This window comes from Penicillium canescens (genome assembly GCF_028828765.1).
Source record: "Penicillium canescens strain IBT 15451 chromosome Unknown utg000004l_segment0_segment0, whole genome shotgun sequence".
NCBI classification, from domain to species: Eukaryota; Fungi; Ascomycota; class Eurotiomycetes; order Eurotiales; family Aspergillaceae; genus Penicillium; species Penicillium canescens.
In genome coordinates, this window is record NW_026703966.1 from 4,612,842 (window position 1) to 4,628,010 (window position 15,169).

Here is a 15,169-nt window from a genome sequence, read left to right on the forward strand (position 1 = left end):
TGCCTTGGAAGTTCACGTGGGAAACATGGAACGTGATCTTTAGCGCGATTGACATCATCAAGAGCGCACTTCAGGGCAAAATGAAGTCATTCTAGGGTATTTAAAAGTGTTGAAATTGGCTATGGATGCGGAAATGGACAAGCGAGCGGCTCTTATGATCGTGATGGATGTTATTGGTCTCGATGGACAGAAATATTCCCAAGGAAGCATAATGAAAGAGTCCAAAATGGCAATGCCATGATTCCTTCTACGATCCCTCAGAAGTTTTTGCAGAGCAAGAAAGCGAATCAATTAAATTCAAAGCTCCAGTCAGCACGGTAAATATCTCGTCGAAACTCGCTGTTAGTGGATATCTCAGCTCTTGGAGGCAGGAGTGGTCCTTGGGAGAGTCAATATTGTCACAATACCATCTCACTGGGTCCAAGTCATACCTTATATACCCCAAGTACACAACCATACAATACATGCAAATAGAAACCATTCCCAAGAGTGTAAGAGTGTACTTTGTATACTTCAGGGCAAAGGATAATTAAAGTTAAGATGTACAGTCACGTGACCAGCCTGACGTCGGCTCCGAAACCCCAGGCTTTTGGCCACCTCTCTAGCCAATTTCTCGCCTGCTTATTTCCTTAAACTTTGTGATCCTCGCATTATTTTACCACCTTCGAAAATAACCGAAAGAAACTTCAGCAGAATGAGTGACGCTTACGAACGCGAGCAGTATGTCCCTTCCTCCGCCTTGCCCCATCGAATACGCCCCTGTGGTTGGACCTTTGGGGCTTTCACCGGCTCATTCGAGTGTATTGCTGACTCTCCGATTAGGCAGAACAATGCGCTCCTCAACTCTCTCTCCACAAAAGTCTCAGCCCTCCGCTCCGTGACGATTGACATCCATGACAATGCGCGGGATCAGGATACACTCGACCACACGGTACGTCTTGCTCGATGCCTTGCTTGCCCTACAACCTCCAAGGATGCTTGTGGGTGATTTGCGAACTACAGTTAAAGTGACCGGGGCAGGGCTGTTTGGATATATAATTAACAAATTTGCCTCCGCTTAGAGTGACGTATTCTCCTCCTTCTCCACGAACCTGAAAGGCAGCGCAACTCGTCTTACCCGCATGGCGAAGCAAGGCGATACGGTTGCTGTACTGAAGATCGCTGGAATGTGTATTGCGGCTGGCGTTGTTCTCTATATCATACTCGGATGGATTTTCTAAATTCTCTCTTGATGTTCATTCAATCCGCCTCGAAACCCTCTCGCCCTTACATTGATCGATCTTCGATACTCTTGCTGGAACAAGAGTCGGCTCGTTCCTTTCTACTACGTGATATACTTATCAGTTTGTGCGCATCTATTGCTTTGCCAAGTCATCATTCGACATGACATGCTGGGAATCGAACGTCTCCGTTCTCAAATACTTTCCGTCCTCCACATATTCTTCGCTCCATGTTCGTTCATCAGCTCATATGGTGCTTGTCGAAACCGCAACCCAGAAGCTTCAACGATGCGACCCCTACATACCTCACTCCGCCTGCCTCGATCACCTCTCGACTCTTAGATTCACGTCTTCATGACTTTCGCAAACCAACCCAAGCGGACTTTGATATTCTGCTTACAGCATATGGCTCTTGCATTGCGATTCGAGATACTCGTTGCTTTCTTTATTTGTGTCCTTAATACTGTGATTACCACTGAACATAATACTTGGCCCAAGGCTTCTCTACTATCAGACCCCGGCTTTATTCAGATATAATTTTAGAGGAAAGAATGGATGGTATCAAGTATTCGATAATCACATTGTGATGGTGCGCTACCTGGTTGATTCAATTATTGATGGGCATCACCGATGAATCATCTTATTCCAGCACATCCTACCCCAACGAACATGTGTAAACAAGTAATGGAAGGTGTGCGTTTGAGCGGGTCAAGAATACCAGCCCGAAACGGGAGTCAAGTAGCCAAGCTTTCTACGCCCACGCATCACTTCTTATGGACTCCAACTTATCCCAACTAATACCTGGAAATATAAAATTTGTCTATCGTCCTTTATCGTTCTACGATGTAGGTAAATGTCGCGTCATATTCCGTCCGTCTTTCAAATCCACCGTTTTCAGCTAAAATGCTCAGGAATGTAAACCCCGCCTCGACCAAACCGACCTCGTCAAAAAACTCCATGCATTCAAATTCCTGGATGCAGAAATCATAAACAACATCATTAGCAGACAAATAGCCAAAATAAATCAAATACAAACTACCATCCCTTACTCTCCCTCCTCATATCTCCCAACAACAACAACAGATGAACGAACCACAACAACAACCCCAAATACCAATACCAACAGACGCCCAAACCCACAAACGATGTTCCACACAAGCAGATTCACACGCTGCCCCGACCCGCACTGCAAAAGAGTACCAACAATAGCCAAGCCAAGAGTCTACCAAACCCTAATCGCGAGCATGGCTCTAGCCCTAGGAATATGGTTCCTAGTCATCGAACTCCACGAGAATGAACAGCGATGGCGAAAAACTGCAGGTGTGGCTATCTTCTACGGAAATTTACCTCCTGTGCCGCAATATATGCCTGGGGATGTTCCTCGCTACGCTGAATCCCCAATTCCGAGCGGGAGGGTTGGCAAGCCCACGCCTGTTGATGTTGGTATGGCTGCGCCGACGCATCAAGTTGGGGTTGTGGGACATCGGCTTGTGGCTTGAGTGAATTGGTCTCAAACTGGATATCAATCTATGTCAGCATATTGAAATCGGGTTCGGATCCAATTCCAATGGTTTGATCTCTAAGGATATCTGTGTCGTGATCCCGGGTTGGAAATGTGCTTTTGAAGATCCCGCCGGACAGCTCATGAGCTCGCATTGAGAGCGATTCCCATCTTTCGCCCCGCATTCCAGTCTGCCCTGGTGTCACCATTCGCGGGATTTAGTGATACTGTTGTTCTGGGACTCGATATCTGGCTTGGAACACATACTGTCAGGCTCTACCATTCCAGACTGCACAAATGTGTCATGGCAAAGCTATGTTGTGATCTCTATCGGCATGTCCTCGGTGGAATCATGGCTGATCAGCGGCTAGTGTTGCATGCTCTACAGGGGCTATGGAGATTCATGCGCACTAGTAATATGATAATCATATCAATGCTTTGGAGGCATGAGTGCATCGGGAGGAGCATGGGCGGATGTCTTTCGGCAGGTCAAAAATATTGCAAACGTTGACCTGCCTGGAAGTCTAGGCATTCTCAGGAGTACAAGTTTAACAATAACTGTAGAGAAATGGGTTGCAATGGCAAATGTAAATAAAGTTATCTTGAACATGAGAATTGAAGATTGGAACTTATGTTTACCACTCTATACTCGGTACAAAAATGGAAACATCGGAATATCCGAACAATCAAAACACTAAACCCGACTATAAGATCACCCGAAACACACCTCAGCGCGAAAATTCTTTTCCCTCATCTTGGCGTCGATCCACGCGATCTCTTAGCTCCCGCGCTTAGCATTGCAACCTCGCCCCTGGCGATCACCGGAAGAACTCAGAAAGCTCCTATATTCGGAACGAGAACTACCGGCGATAAAAGGAAAATGTCGAACATACGCTTTGGCCCGGGATTTTCCACGAGCCAGTCTTTGTTTCAGGGGCGGCCCGTGCTGTATCTTAGACTGGCAATTGGCGAGATTGTGCCACTGTTATCGGAGAATATAATAAAAATGCTAAAAATGATAAGGGGGTCCACTGATATTTATTGAAAGAGATACTGTCGTCTGCTGTGCGGTACTTTGTCAGTATAGAGTAGAGTGTATGGCTTGATTGGTACGTCACTGTCACATTATGCATGTGCAGTGCTTTGCATGTACATGTTTCATGCTTTTATAAGTTACTGCGCATGCAAAAAAAGAGAGTTACATGTAATTATGATAGCTCCTCGCCAATGATACTCAATTTTGATAGTCGTCATTCCAGTCTCTTTGAAGTCAATGCCTATTTTAGATATACATGTAGTCTGTGTCCACACATCACTTTTGAGCCAGATGATGCAATGAAAATCTCAACCGACAAAGACACACCGGATACTGGATAGAGCTGCAATGGTGTGTTCACAGTGGAGTCAATCTCTGCAAAAGTTCACCGTCGATCCGGAGTGGGTCAGCCCGAGAAAATAAGGACCTTGAAAATCTCCTGTCGATGGGTTTTTGTGATATAATGGTGGGTTCAAGTTCAATGTGCTGAGTTCTAGACTTCCAGGGTTCTTGTATAACGCTGCCTAGGTGTGTAGTACTGGACTGTATATGTAGATCTTTACGAGGCTCTAGACCATCAGCACTTAGTACAAGCGTCATCAGAGGCATGGTACAGTAGATATAATATTCAATTCTAGTCTAGAACCCATTCTAGACAAACCGAAGCCTAATCCCAGACAAGTGTGCGTCCAAGACCAAGGAAAAACCAGTTCTCGCCCAAACATCCAAAATATCACACCGGAGCAGCACAGACACTCGGGAGACACTCGGGCAACAAGCCGGTCGGGATTCCGATCGGGCGCGGAAATACCCGAGTCTGAGGGATCCCGAACAATCTCGTACATGTACAGTACAGCCGAAGGGTTTAAACTGCTGTAGCACGAGCAGTAGTATGGACATGGGTATGGGCATGGACATCGAAACCGGAATGAATCGTGCATTCAGACCTCCCAGTCAGCCTATAAGCGGTCTATCACGAAACATGTTCGCAGATAGAAGCGCCACATCAGGCTAGCTGATCCTTAGCCAGTTAGTGGTCCCGAGACAGCTTATCTGTGATTATGATTCATTCAGACCTGGAATTTCACCATAGAATGACAGCTGGGTGGAACCAGGCTGGCCCGCTCTAACCGCACTTATTAGAGTCGGTTAGGTCACGGATATTTCCGATGAGGCAATTTTACCGCGCAAGAGGTTGCCAAGGGCGAGCCTGGATACAGTAGTGTACAGTAGATAGATCTCTTGGACCAGCGTGTTTTTCCAAGGATTTTCAGGCACGGTGTCTGCAGAGATCGTCGTTTTTGTTTGAGGGTGGTGGACGGTCAGTGCATACTTGCAGTGACTGGGCTACCTGGTGGTAGGCTAGGTGGGCAAGCCCGAAACGCCTTCTGACATTGGTGGCGCCATTGATGGGATCGAGCCTATACATATGTGCTTTTGTACGTCTCGTCTGACTGTCACTTAGCTCAGGTGTATGTATCAGGAGAATCACAGGGCTGTGCATGGAGAGTACGTGTGTTGTGCATGATCGTCAGGATGATCCCGAGGTATGGCGTGATGGGTAAATGATGACCCTCGGGTAGAACGCTACGAAGTATGGCAAAACAGAGTAGAAAGTCCGTACAGTATGGACTGATAAAAAGGGTTCAAGTAAACAATCAAATAACCCTAGCCAGCGTATACTTCCGGTGTCTGCAGACATATGATAGCGCTGACTAAAGCGTCGTTTTACGTCGTCTTGTCGTCTTGTTGTCTTGTCGTCTTGTTGTCTTGTCGTACTGTCGTATCTATGGATTGTTTTGATTTCTCTTATATCTTCTTCTTTGTCCCGTCTTACTTTCCTTCTCATTTCATCTCTCATCTCTCATCTCTTCGCTGGTGCTAGCTTAGTCACCCCATCGCCACTCCCAAAACCCGCCGGAAACGGCACCTCCACCAAGGTGGGACCCGTTAGTCGGACCGGGTTTGCGAATCTGGTCATGGTCCGGTAGATCAACGATAGCGAAAATTCGGAAAATACCTTCTGTGTCATACCTCCTTCCTCCATATCTTTACATTTCCCTCCTGGCATTTATACCACTCACTGTGATCGGCCGTTTGCTGCGGCACGTCTCGAAATGGCTCTCAGCTTCTTCAGCAGTGGTGGAAGCGCCAGCAGCGCGAAGTATTTCGACATTAGGTGAGTGGGGACTCTGTGTGTTGTGCATGAACGGGCTGACAGGGTGCAGATTGAACGAAGACTACATTGTGTTCCGCGGTGGTGAACATGAAGCCGCCAGCGCACATCTCCGGGGCACTCTGATTCTGTGTTTGTCCGAGCCGCTCACGATCAAACATTTGCGACTGGAGTTGACGGGCATGTCCCGAGTTTGGTATGTGCCTGCAGGTCTGATCTTGGCAGGATCATCGCTAACTCTGTCAGCTGGCACCTCCCGTCCACCTCCACCGCCGGAGGCCGCAAGTCGTGGCGCGAACGTGTGTTCTATGATAAGACGTGGAGATTCCGTGACCCGGGCAAGGGAAAGACTGAGGTTCTACCCGCCGGCAACTATGAATATCCATTCGACGTGGTGCTTGAGGGGTCCATGCCCGAGAGTGTGGAGGGCCTCTCTGAGACGTGGGTGATGTACCGCTTCAAGGCGGAGATTGGCCGCAAGTATGCCAAAGATATTGTGTGCCGGAAACCGCTTCGCATCATTCGGACTCTTGATCCCAGCGCTTTAGAGTTGTCACATGCAATGGTACGTGGGGTTCTCGGGTGGTGATGATTTTTTACTGACACCCCGCAGTCAGTGGACAATATCTGGCCGAACAAGATCGAATACTCCATCAGCACTCCGACGAAGGCCATTGTCTTCGGAACTTCTATTCATGTCGATTTCAAATTGATCCCGCTGCTCAAGGGCCTGCGCATCGGTCAAATTACGTCACAGTTGATCGAAAGCCACGACCTTACCCTTAACCCCGAAGATCCCGATTCCGTTCGAAACACATACAAGATCACCCGGACGATCTTGACCGACGAGCATGAGCTGGATGAGGACAACATCGAAATCATTGATGAGGCCGCCGAGGGATACCAGTGTTCGCGTGTTCTGGACATGCCGCAGACCTTGACCCGCTGCTTGCAGGACACAGACACCAAGGGAATCAAGATTCGTCACAAGTTGAAGTTCCGCATTCAGCTGCACAACCCGGATGGGCACATTAGTGAAGTGAGTAGTGATGGGCCCGACCGTGTCGATTAGGCTAACATTCAATGCAGTTGCGGGCTACCCTTCCAGTCTCGATCTTCATTTCACCCCACATTGCCATCGATGAGAACAATAACCTTGTAGGGCAAACCCCTCAATCTACGCGGATTGCCGTGGACGACTTTGCGCATCAAGCCCCTCCTCTTTACGGTGAGCACACCTTCGACCAGCTGTACAGCGAACTCGACCCCAACGGTTATCGCACACCCGGCCCTGGTAGTGGCCCCGGTACTCCAGGCGGTCCTCTCAGTCGCAATATGTCTGCTGAGAACCTTGCCTCGATGAACGCTCTGACCAACACCGACATCTCGGCCTCGGCACTACACCACCGCCTAACAAACCTGAACACAAGCCCATTCCACAGCCGGACACCAGTCGAAACCCCACATGAGGCCCAGTCTCCAACAGAGTACACCATTCACCGTCAACTGGGTGTCCCCAACGACTACTTTGGGCCTTCTTCCGGCTCCAACTCACACAGCCATGGCAGTCCTGAACTCTCCCGCCGGCCCTCAGACGAAGTGGAGCCTGATACCCTTCCCTCGGGCATGGCCACTCCCTTCCACCCTCAGTACGCCGAGGTGGAAACCCTCAGCCGGGTTCCTAGTTACTCAACTGCAGTCCGTTGCACTGTGCGCCCGCGTGACTCCGGCCTTCCGGACTACAACGCTGTGGTAGCCAGCAGCTTGCCCACACTCTCAGTCCCCCAGTCTCCCCAGCAGGCTCACATCCGAAGTGGCCGTGCAAGCGGGGTTTCGACTCCTTTAGAGGTGCAGAACCGCCCCGGATACTTCAACTCTCACGGCACCAATGCTGATGATGAGGATCGCAGACTTAGACTCGTGCAGGCTCGCGCCAGAGCATGATTTGCGGCCCTGATGATTTCCCAGCCCGTTTATGATCTTCCCCCTTCACATCCGACAAGAGTTCCCTCTCCGGCCCGGTGCTGGACACAGCCGACCCCTTCTCTTCATCCCTCTCCCTCCCGATTGATCATGAACTGGTCTGGTATGACCCCTAGCCTTTCGCGATAAAACTGGGACTCGGCATTTCTCTTCTTCGGCGTTCCTGTTTACCTGTTTCTTTTCTGGCGTTCGGTCATAGACAGGGATCTTTTCATAGATGGGTATTTCTTGCTTTCACGAATCTGAATATGACGCCGCATCAGCATGAGTTATGCGTGTACTTAATTATTGTCGGATTATGACTTCAATTCAACCTTCAATGCGATGACATCATTTCCCAATTAGGCAATCAGCTGTTGATCCTTGCAAGGTTATATAAGCGGATCTTGAGTTGGGTGGCACGGGTGCTTCCGGTCACGTCAATGGCATTGTTTCGCTTGCAGCAAAGGGATACTACATTGGCACATGGCTGCCGCATTGAACGTATTTTACAGATGCATCGTAGGGATTGTGTCGGGTTAGAATAGGTTAAGCCGAGTTAGGTCAGGTTAGAGTTGAAATCTACTATAGTTACCACATCCCTGGGATTACAGAGCCAGATACGAAGTACGAGTCATAGCTATAGACCATAGCTCCCAACGCCTCGCACATCATCTCCGATCGATCTTGCAATTGGGCGACAAAGCCACAAAATGTAAGGTTGTAGGATTGCAGGTTGCAGGTTGCAGTAACTGGACGAGGGGCAGGTGACCTCATCGGCGTTCTGGGTCGATCACTTAAAAACTCTCTCTTTCCAACATCCCACTTTGCACATTCTTGTACAGTTGTACAGTGTACTTGTACAGTTGGGATTACAGTACGAGTTGGTGTCTCCATTTATGGATCCCACTGCTCACAGCTAACACACAACTAGTCCACTAGCGCTGCTTCCGGCCTTGGGTCTTCCACAGCCACCCGATGCCAATAATTATTTCCTGAGCCACACCTCCATTTCCCCTCCAACCCCGGTGTTGGGATAAGATAGCGACTTGATTTTGAACATCTCGATTTCGTTAGTCGACCTGTCTGACACCCATTTACTCCGATCCTCGATACTCGATACTCTGCTGCCATGTCTACTCCGACAAGCCCCACAGACGTTAAGCTGCCGCAGCGGTCTGGCACCGTGAGCAGCGCCTTCACTCGTCGTACTTCGATGAGTGATGATGAGGCTATTCCCAATACCGATAGCAGTGAGGTTCGTTCTATCCTCTTACAATGGAGTAGCGTGGACTGACAGTGCGGTGCCAGACTACCACTCTCCTGCTTGAACGTCTCCGCGCTTGGAAGCACATGTGCGGATATCTCGAGGATTACTTCGCTGCTACCGCCAAGGTGCAGAAGTCTCAGTCCAAGGACTATGAGAAGATCCTTAAGGTTAGTGCTTCGTCAGTGGACCGGGAGGACCGTGGCTGACAGAAGATGGCAACAGACCGTGAACGAACCCCTCAAGGAAGGCCACCACTTCAGCTCCAGCGCCGGCGGTGTGACTGGCCTGTTCGAGAACCTTCGCAACAACACCCAGGGCATGGTGAACATGCACCTGGACGGCGAAAACAACATCAAGAAAGGCATCCTCCCCACCCTCGAGCGTCTCCACAAAGAGATCAAGAACAAGTCCAAGGAGCTCAGCTCCGGCGCCTCAAAGGGCGCCAAGGCAGTCGAGAAAGCCCGCGGCCTAACCCAGAAGCACATCGAGCTCCTAGGCCAGAACTCGGCCTCCTTCGACGCAGCAGCCTCCAACAAGATCGAGCAGCAGCACGATCCCTACCTCCTCAAGCGCGGCATCAACCACCGCCTCAACAACCAAGTCAACGAGGAAAACAATCACCGCCAGGACATCCTCGCCGTGCAAAACTCATTCCAACAATTCGAATCCCACGTCCTCCAAACCGTCCAAGGAACCCTGGAACAATTCCACCAATACATGGGCGGCCAACTCGAACGCCAGCGCGCCATGTACGCCGACATCCTCGGCACAGCTCAGCGCATCCCCCCGACTTCGAATGGATCAACTTCTGCGTGCGCAACGACGCAACCCTCGTCAACCCAGACTCCCCGCCACGCTCCTTCTCAAGCATCACCTTCCCAAACATGGACCACCGCGCCACCCAGCCCCTAATCGAGGGCTCGCTCGAGCGCCGCTCCCGCGCTGTCATCAAGGGCTACAGCACTGGCTACTATGTCGTTACCCCAGCCCGCTACCTTCACGAGTTCAAGGACAACGACGACTTCCGCCGCGACCCCTCCCCTGAACTCTCCCTCTACCTGCCCGACTGCATCGTCGGTGCTATCGACGGCGTCAAGTTCAACGTCAAGGGTAAGGACGTGTCAAGCGGCAAAATCGGTAACGCCTTCCACACAAACACCGAACTCAGCTTCAAGGCTCATACCCCCAATGACGCCGAGAAATGGTGGTCCACTATCAAGGATGCAACCCGCGGCCCGGCCCCGGCAGCAGCCGCAGCTGCGACTTCGCCTACGGCCGCTTCCCCGGTGGCTCGGTTAGTCCCTCGCGCAGCGTCTCGGCCCAGAGCCAACCCCCGACTTACGCTGAGAAGGAGAAGCAGCAGGAAGCGCAGACTGGTCAGACTTCCGGTGTGACTTCTACCTCGCCTACAGCTGCTTCCCCTACCACGGCTTCGGCGTCGGCTTCGCCCGTCGATGCTAAGGACCATGCTGCTTCTTCGGCGGCTCCTACCCCTGGTATTAATCGTACCACTAGTACTGCTAGTCACTTCCACGGTTCGCCCGGTGGTACGGCTGTGCAGGAGAAAACTGAAAAGTCATAATTTCCATATTATTTTACTCCTGAGAGATGAATGTTTCTCCAGCTAGGATTTTATGCTTTGATCCTTTTTGGATTTTTGAACTGCACTGCATTGTTCATACATACTTATAACATGCGCTCGCATTCCTTTTCTGTTCTTTTCGAGTTTCGAGACTTTGGTGAGTCTACAGCGCTGATGGGGATTGATTGTTCGTCCTGATATACCATACTTAATGAATTTTCTTTCTTTTCATTCAATATGAGGGGTGTTTATAGATTACCTCTCTATAGACATTAGCAGAGTGGCTATAGCTCGGATGATTATTGCTGAGACTATATATCGGTCTTTTGATTACTCGAAACCTATTCTCGGTGAGATTAAGCTACGAACATGTCCTGAACTACTTGTTATCTACCAGAAATCAAAAACACAGAGAAAAATGGTAAGATTCAAATGGATATGCAACAAAACGTCAAACGCTAAACCGATTCACATCATTCAGACCAACCATCAAATCCAGAGAGCAGAACAGAACAAAGCAGTTATGAACATCCAATTATATCATATCTCATGGAAACAAACACACGAATCCACCCAAAGGACAGTTCACAAGTAATAAACTGATATTACTTGCACAAGACACAACTCAGAAATCCTCCGGACTCTCCAAATCATCCAGCTTCTGCCCGAGGAACCTCGCCAGCGCAGCACACTTGGATTCAAGCGCTAACAAGACAGCGGGCGAAGCGGATAAATTCAAACTAGACAACCGCTCCAGATCAATACTACGATTGATTTCATGTTGAGCATCTAGATGGCCGTTTTGCGTCGGTGGATTTGGTGAGGTCGGCGCCGGTGCAGTTGGAGTCCGTTGACCGTCCTGCGATCCTTCCGGTGAGATAGTACCACTTCCAATCCCATTCGCCAGATCGGCGGGTTGAGTGCCATTTTCGGCTATCAGGGTGTTGTCTGTGTTGGCTGTGGCTGGTGTATCGTTCTCTTCGCCGGGATTGGATTTGGATGGGCCTACGGCGGCGATGAGGACTTTGTCGGCGATGCGCGTTACCACCGCTACGGAATCGTCGAGTTCGAAGACGATTGAGCCTACGTCACCTAGGGACATTGACTTTGCTGTTACGTAGGAGGATGGGTGGCTGGCTGGGTTCACGCCTGTCAGGTTGCCTGTTGAGGCGGTTTTGGCGTAGCATGTGTAGGCGGCGCCGTAGGTTGCGCTTAGGTTTCGGAGTTGGCGGGAGGGGAGGGTTGAGCCGTAGGCGAAGACTGCGCCGTTTGTTGCGAAGACGCTGGGAGGGTTGTGTTAGCTGTTGTTTCTGTTGCTTGGGGTTGGGGGTGTGAGGCGTGAGGGGTGAGGGTCGTACATGATTGTTGTGATCTCTGGTGGGGAGAGGTTATCTTCCAGGAGGTCGCTCAATGCCTCCGAGTCGATCATCTTGATATCTGGGAGTCCGGGAATCATGATGTTGGTGTCGGTGTCGATGTCGGTGGTGGTGTCACGGTTCGTGTCCTGGTCTGCCGATGTGTATTCCTCCACCTGGATCTCGGGTGTATCCTCTACTGAAATGTAATGCGTCTCAACCCAGTCCTTGGGTGGTGTGTACGAACAGTCTTCTGGAAAAAAGAAGCAGTTGTCGCGGTAGTCCTCGTCGTCGTGGTCGTACTCGATCGGCTCGTCGGAGTAATCTAATAGATTCTGTGCGCACTGCGACTCGTATCGGGCCCAATATGGGAGAAACGGCGGCTCGAATGGGTCTTTCGTGCTGACTAGAGTCGAGCAATCGGATATCGAGAAGGAGTCTGGGACTGGAGGAGGTTCGCATTCAGCCATCTTCACACCCATGGATATTGACTGCGCAAGGGGTATCGCGATGCGGTGGTGTTTATATGCTCTCCCCAAACAAAGATGGATTCAATCGGGAAGCAACAGGATAGAAGGGAATGTTGTCATAGCGGGCACTGGGCTGGGGAGGGGGAGCATGAAGATCGGAACAGTTGGCTCAATGAGGGCTCTGGTCCGGATGGAAAGTCACGATAATTCAAATCGCGTCCGGTGGCACAGACAGGAAGACGGAGCTTTATGAGCGCATGCGTAGGACCGAGTGTCATGCGATGTGGTAGCCTGGCGGCTCCGCAGTCGCGGGCAGAACGTGTATGTGGACTGACATTTGATTGGGAGGCAGAGAGGGGAACGGACGTGTTCTCCTGAGGGCTAAGCGCGGCAGTATAAGAAAGTGGAAAAAGAAAAGAGGTCAAGGGCCTCGGAGGGCATGCGACACGAAGTCGGGGAGCAATGAGACCAATCGCATAGGGGGATCAACCGGGAGCGGGGGAGAACTGTGGGGAGTATGCAAGATGCGAAAAGAGAACTCATTCGACGAACCTGGTGAGAATTGGGTATGGATAGAGAATGATGAGAAAGAGAGGAGTGAAGAAGGTAGAAGACGATCTGCGGAGTCGGGCCGCTAGTGATGTTCAGCGTCCAGGGTGGACTGACTGTTTAGGTATCTATACATTCTAGCAATATTGAAACACAAGAGTCAAATCCTGTACATTACCCTCGGTATTACTATCATGTGATTATCCATACAAACTGCTAATTGATCAGTATGAAATTTCGATTTTTAGCCTTACTCCTACGACGCCATCTTCGAGGCAATAATCCATTGATAACCTAGACACTATATACAATAGACTACCCAATGATCAAGGCATGTCTGCCCTTCCCAGGAGTCAGTCGATAATCCCATTTCACCCCTTTAAACTCCTCCCTCTCACTAAAAGTGACAGAGGTCTGACCCATAGGAGGACTTAATGATGCAGCAACCGCATTGACATTGACCGGCGGTTCAACCCAATCCCCTCCAACAGGACGGATATCAAATTGCAGAATCAACATCGTCATCAGAGCAATAATTTCCCCAGTAGCGAAATGCCGACCAGCACAGATATGAGGAGATGTACCAAACGACATAAAACCGGAAGCTTTCGTCCTCCTACCTTCTGGATCTATAAATCTTTGTGGGTCGAAGGTTTCCGCATCCTGTCCCCATGCCGATTCACTGCGGTTGATAACTGCAGATGGCATTACTAGGATCGAACCCGCTTTGACTAGACATGATTCGCCCAGCATGGTATCTTCGAATATCAAACGCAGCTGGGCTGAGTTGGAGCGAATTCGGAGGGTTTCTTGCAGACATGCAAGTAGTAGAGGGCATTTCTCTTGGACGCTTGCTAGATCAACTGTATGGAGTCCCTCCAAGTCGACAGATATCGCGTTCCGCCGGATCTCATCCCGGGCTTCTTCCAGTAGCTTTGGGCGTGAGAAAAGGTCGAAAATTGCCCAGTAGCTGGTGGGGACTGTGTTGGAGAGGATCCCAAGGCCCATGACTGCTTCCAGTCGGGCTATATCTTCTAGAGTGGCTCCGCCATCAAGCTGTGTTTTCCAGCGTGTGTATGCCAGCTGTGACGATTTGAGATGTCCGTCGGCTTTGTAGTACTCGAGGAAGGCATTCGAGAGATGTTCGCGACCCTTCCATGCTTTCCGTGCAATCAGCCAGGGTGCGAAACCCATCATGAGATAGCTTAGGTTATTCTCAATTTCCCTATACGACTGATCAGTTCTGATGGTACGAGCAGTGCTTCCAAGGGACTCTGCAATTTACCAGTAGGAATCGCGGGCCTTCCGCTGTTTGTAGGGATTATGCGGTCCATAAATTGCATCTGTACTGGCAATGGTCATTGCAAGTGTACACCAGTCATAGAGATCAACCGTGTGACAATGAGATCTCAACTCCTGGACACTCTTTTGAACACACTCGATCATCTTCGTGTTCATCTCGTCTAATCCTTCGCCTAGCAGGGTGGGACGCATATTGGTAACTGTGTGATGCCCAAGTCCTTGGCCCTGGGATTCTTTTCCACGGAGAAGTTGGAGGCCAGGACCTTTGATGCCCCCGACACACTCTGCTGTACGGGTGAATACGGGCTCAAAGGACATAGAGCGGTGATTGCGCCTTACGGCTGAGACCAGCTCTGGAGATTTGATGACATACACCTTGTTGAAGAGCATGTCCAGACTGAAGGCGGGCAAGGGGGGTTTTGGCACTGTATCGGTCAATTTGATGTACGGAGTCACTTGTGAACATGGACACTACCTCTGCGAAGGAAAGTACTGAAGACCATAGTAAATGAATGCAGCGAGATGGCCGATCACTGGAATTGGACTAGAGATCAGGGGTGGTTCGAGAGGCTGATGTTTGTCCTGCCGGTTAACTACCACATATCCCAGCAAGAGAGCCAAGCCGGCTGATAGTATTAAAGTGACGTCCAACATATTGCCAAAGAATGGAGTGTTACAATCTGCAGTATTTTGCCTGGGCAATCTAGATTCATACGGGCGGTCAAGACTAACTTGATCTGTGGGCG

The 15,169-nt window shown here is 50.1% G+C and overlaps 6 protein-coding genes across 6 annotated transcripts; 4 read left to right on the forward strand and 2 right to left on the reverse strand.

Moving 5' to 3' along the window:
• Positions 1 to 694: 694 nt before the first annotated feature.
• N7446_007113 (SNARE domain- containing protein) lies at positions 695 to 1,220 on the forward strand (the record flags this gene model as incomplete). The annotated part of the gene is made up of 3 exons (XM_058515859.1): positions 695 to 720; positions 823 to 931; positions 1,062 to 1,220. 3 exons carry the CDS (start codon positions 695 to 697, stop codon positions 1,218 to 1,220), a joined length of 294 nt encoding a protein of 97 aa, XP_058373037.1.
• A 1,244-nt stretch (positions 1,221 to 2,464) lies between these two features.
• N7446_007114 (uncharacterized protein) lies at positions 2,465 to 2,719 on the forward strand (the record flags this gene model as incomplete). Its single annotated transcript, XM_058515860.1, has 1 exon — positions 2,465 to 2,719. The coding sequence occupies one exon, from the start codon at positions 2,465 to 2,467 to the stop codon at positions 2,717 to 2,719; it is 255 nt and encodes an 84-aa protein (XP_058373038.1).
• A 3,155-nt stretch (positions 2,720 to 5,874) lies between these two features.
• N7446_007115 (arrestin family protein) lies at positions 5,875 to 7,877 on the forward strand (the record flags this gene model as incomplete). Its single annotated transcript, XM_058515861.1, has 5 exons — positions 5,875 to 5,936; positions 5,986 to 6,129; positions 6,180 to 6,498; positions 6,547 to 6,972; positions 7,023 to 7,877. The coding sequence occupies 5 exons, from the start codon at positions 5,875 to 5,877 to the stop codon at positions 7,875 to 7,877; spliced, it is 1,806 nt and encodes a 601-aa protein (XP_058373039.1).
• A 1,107-nt stretch (positions 7,878 to 8,984) lies between these two features.
• On the forward strand, positions 8,985 to 10,747 carry N7446_007116 (PH domain protein; the record flags this gene model as incomplete). Its single annotated transcript, XM_058515862.1, is given in 5 exon segments — positions 8,985 to 9,153; positions 9,183 to 9,332; positions 9,388 to 9,914; positions 9,938 to 10,459; positions 10,477 to 10,747. 5 exon segments carry the CDS (start codon positions 9,028 to 9,030, stop codon positions 10,745 to 10,747), a joined length of 1,596 nt encoding a protein of 531 aa, XP_058373040.1. The 5' UTR covers positions 8,985 to 9,027.
• Positions 10,748 to 11,173: 426 nt separating this feature from the next.
• N7446_007117 (uncharacterized protein) lies at positions 11,174 to 13,029 on the reverse strand. The gene is made up of 2 exons (XM_058515863.1): positions 12,106 to 13,029; positions 11,174 to 12,030 (listed from the first exon to the last, which is right to left on the reverse strand). Exons 1-2 carry the CDS (start codon positions 12,582 to 12,584, stop codon positions 11,373 to 11,375), a joined length of 1,137 nt encoding a protein of 378 aa, XP_058373041.1. The 5' UTR covers positions 12,585 to 13,029; the 3' UTR covers positions 11,174 to 11,372.
• A 407-nt stretch (positions 13,030 to 13,436) lies between these two features.
• Positions 13,437 to 14,926, reverse strand: N7446_007118 (cytochrome P450; the record flags this gene model as incomplete). Its single annotated transcript, XM_058515864.1, has 3 exons — positions 13,437 to 14,346; positions 14,407 to 14,848; positions 14,899 to 14,926. The coding sequence occupies 3 exons, from the start codon at positions 14,924 to 14,926 to the stop codon at positions 13,437 to 13,439; spliced, it is 1,380 nt and encodes a 459-aa protein (XP_058373042.1).
• Between the last annotated feature and the right edge of the window lie 243 nt (positions 14,927 to 15,169).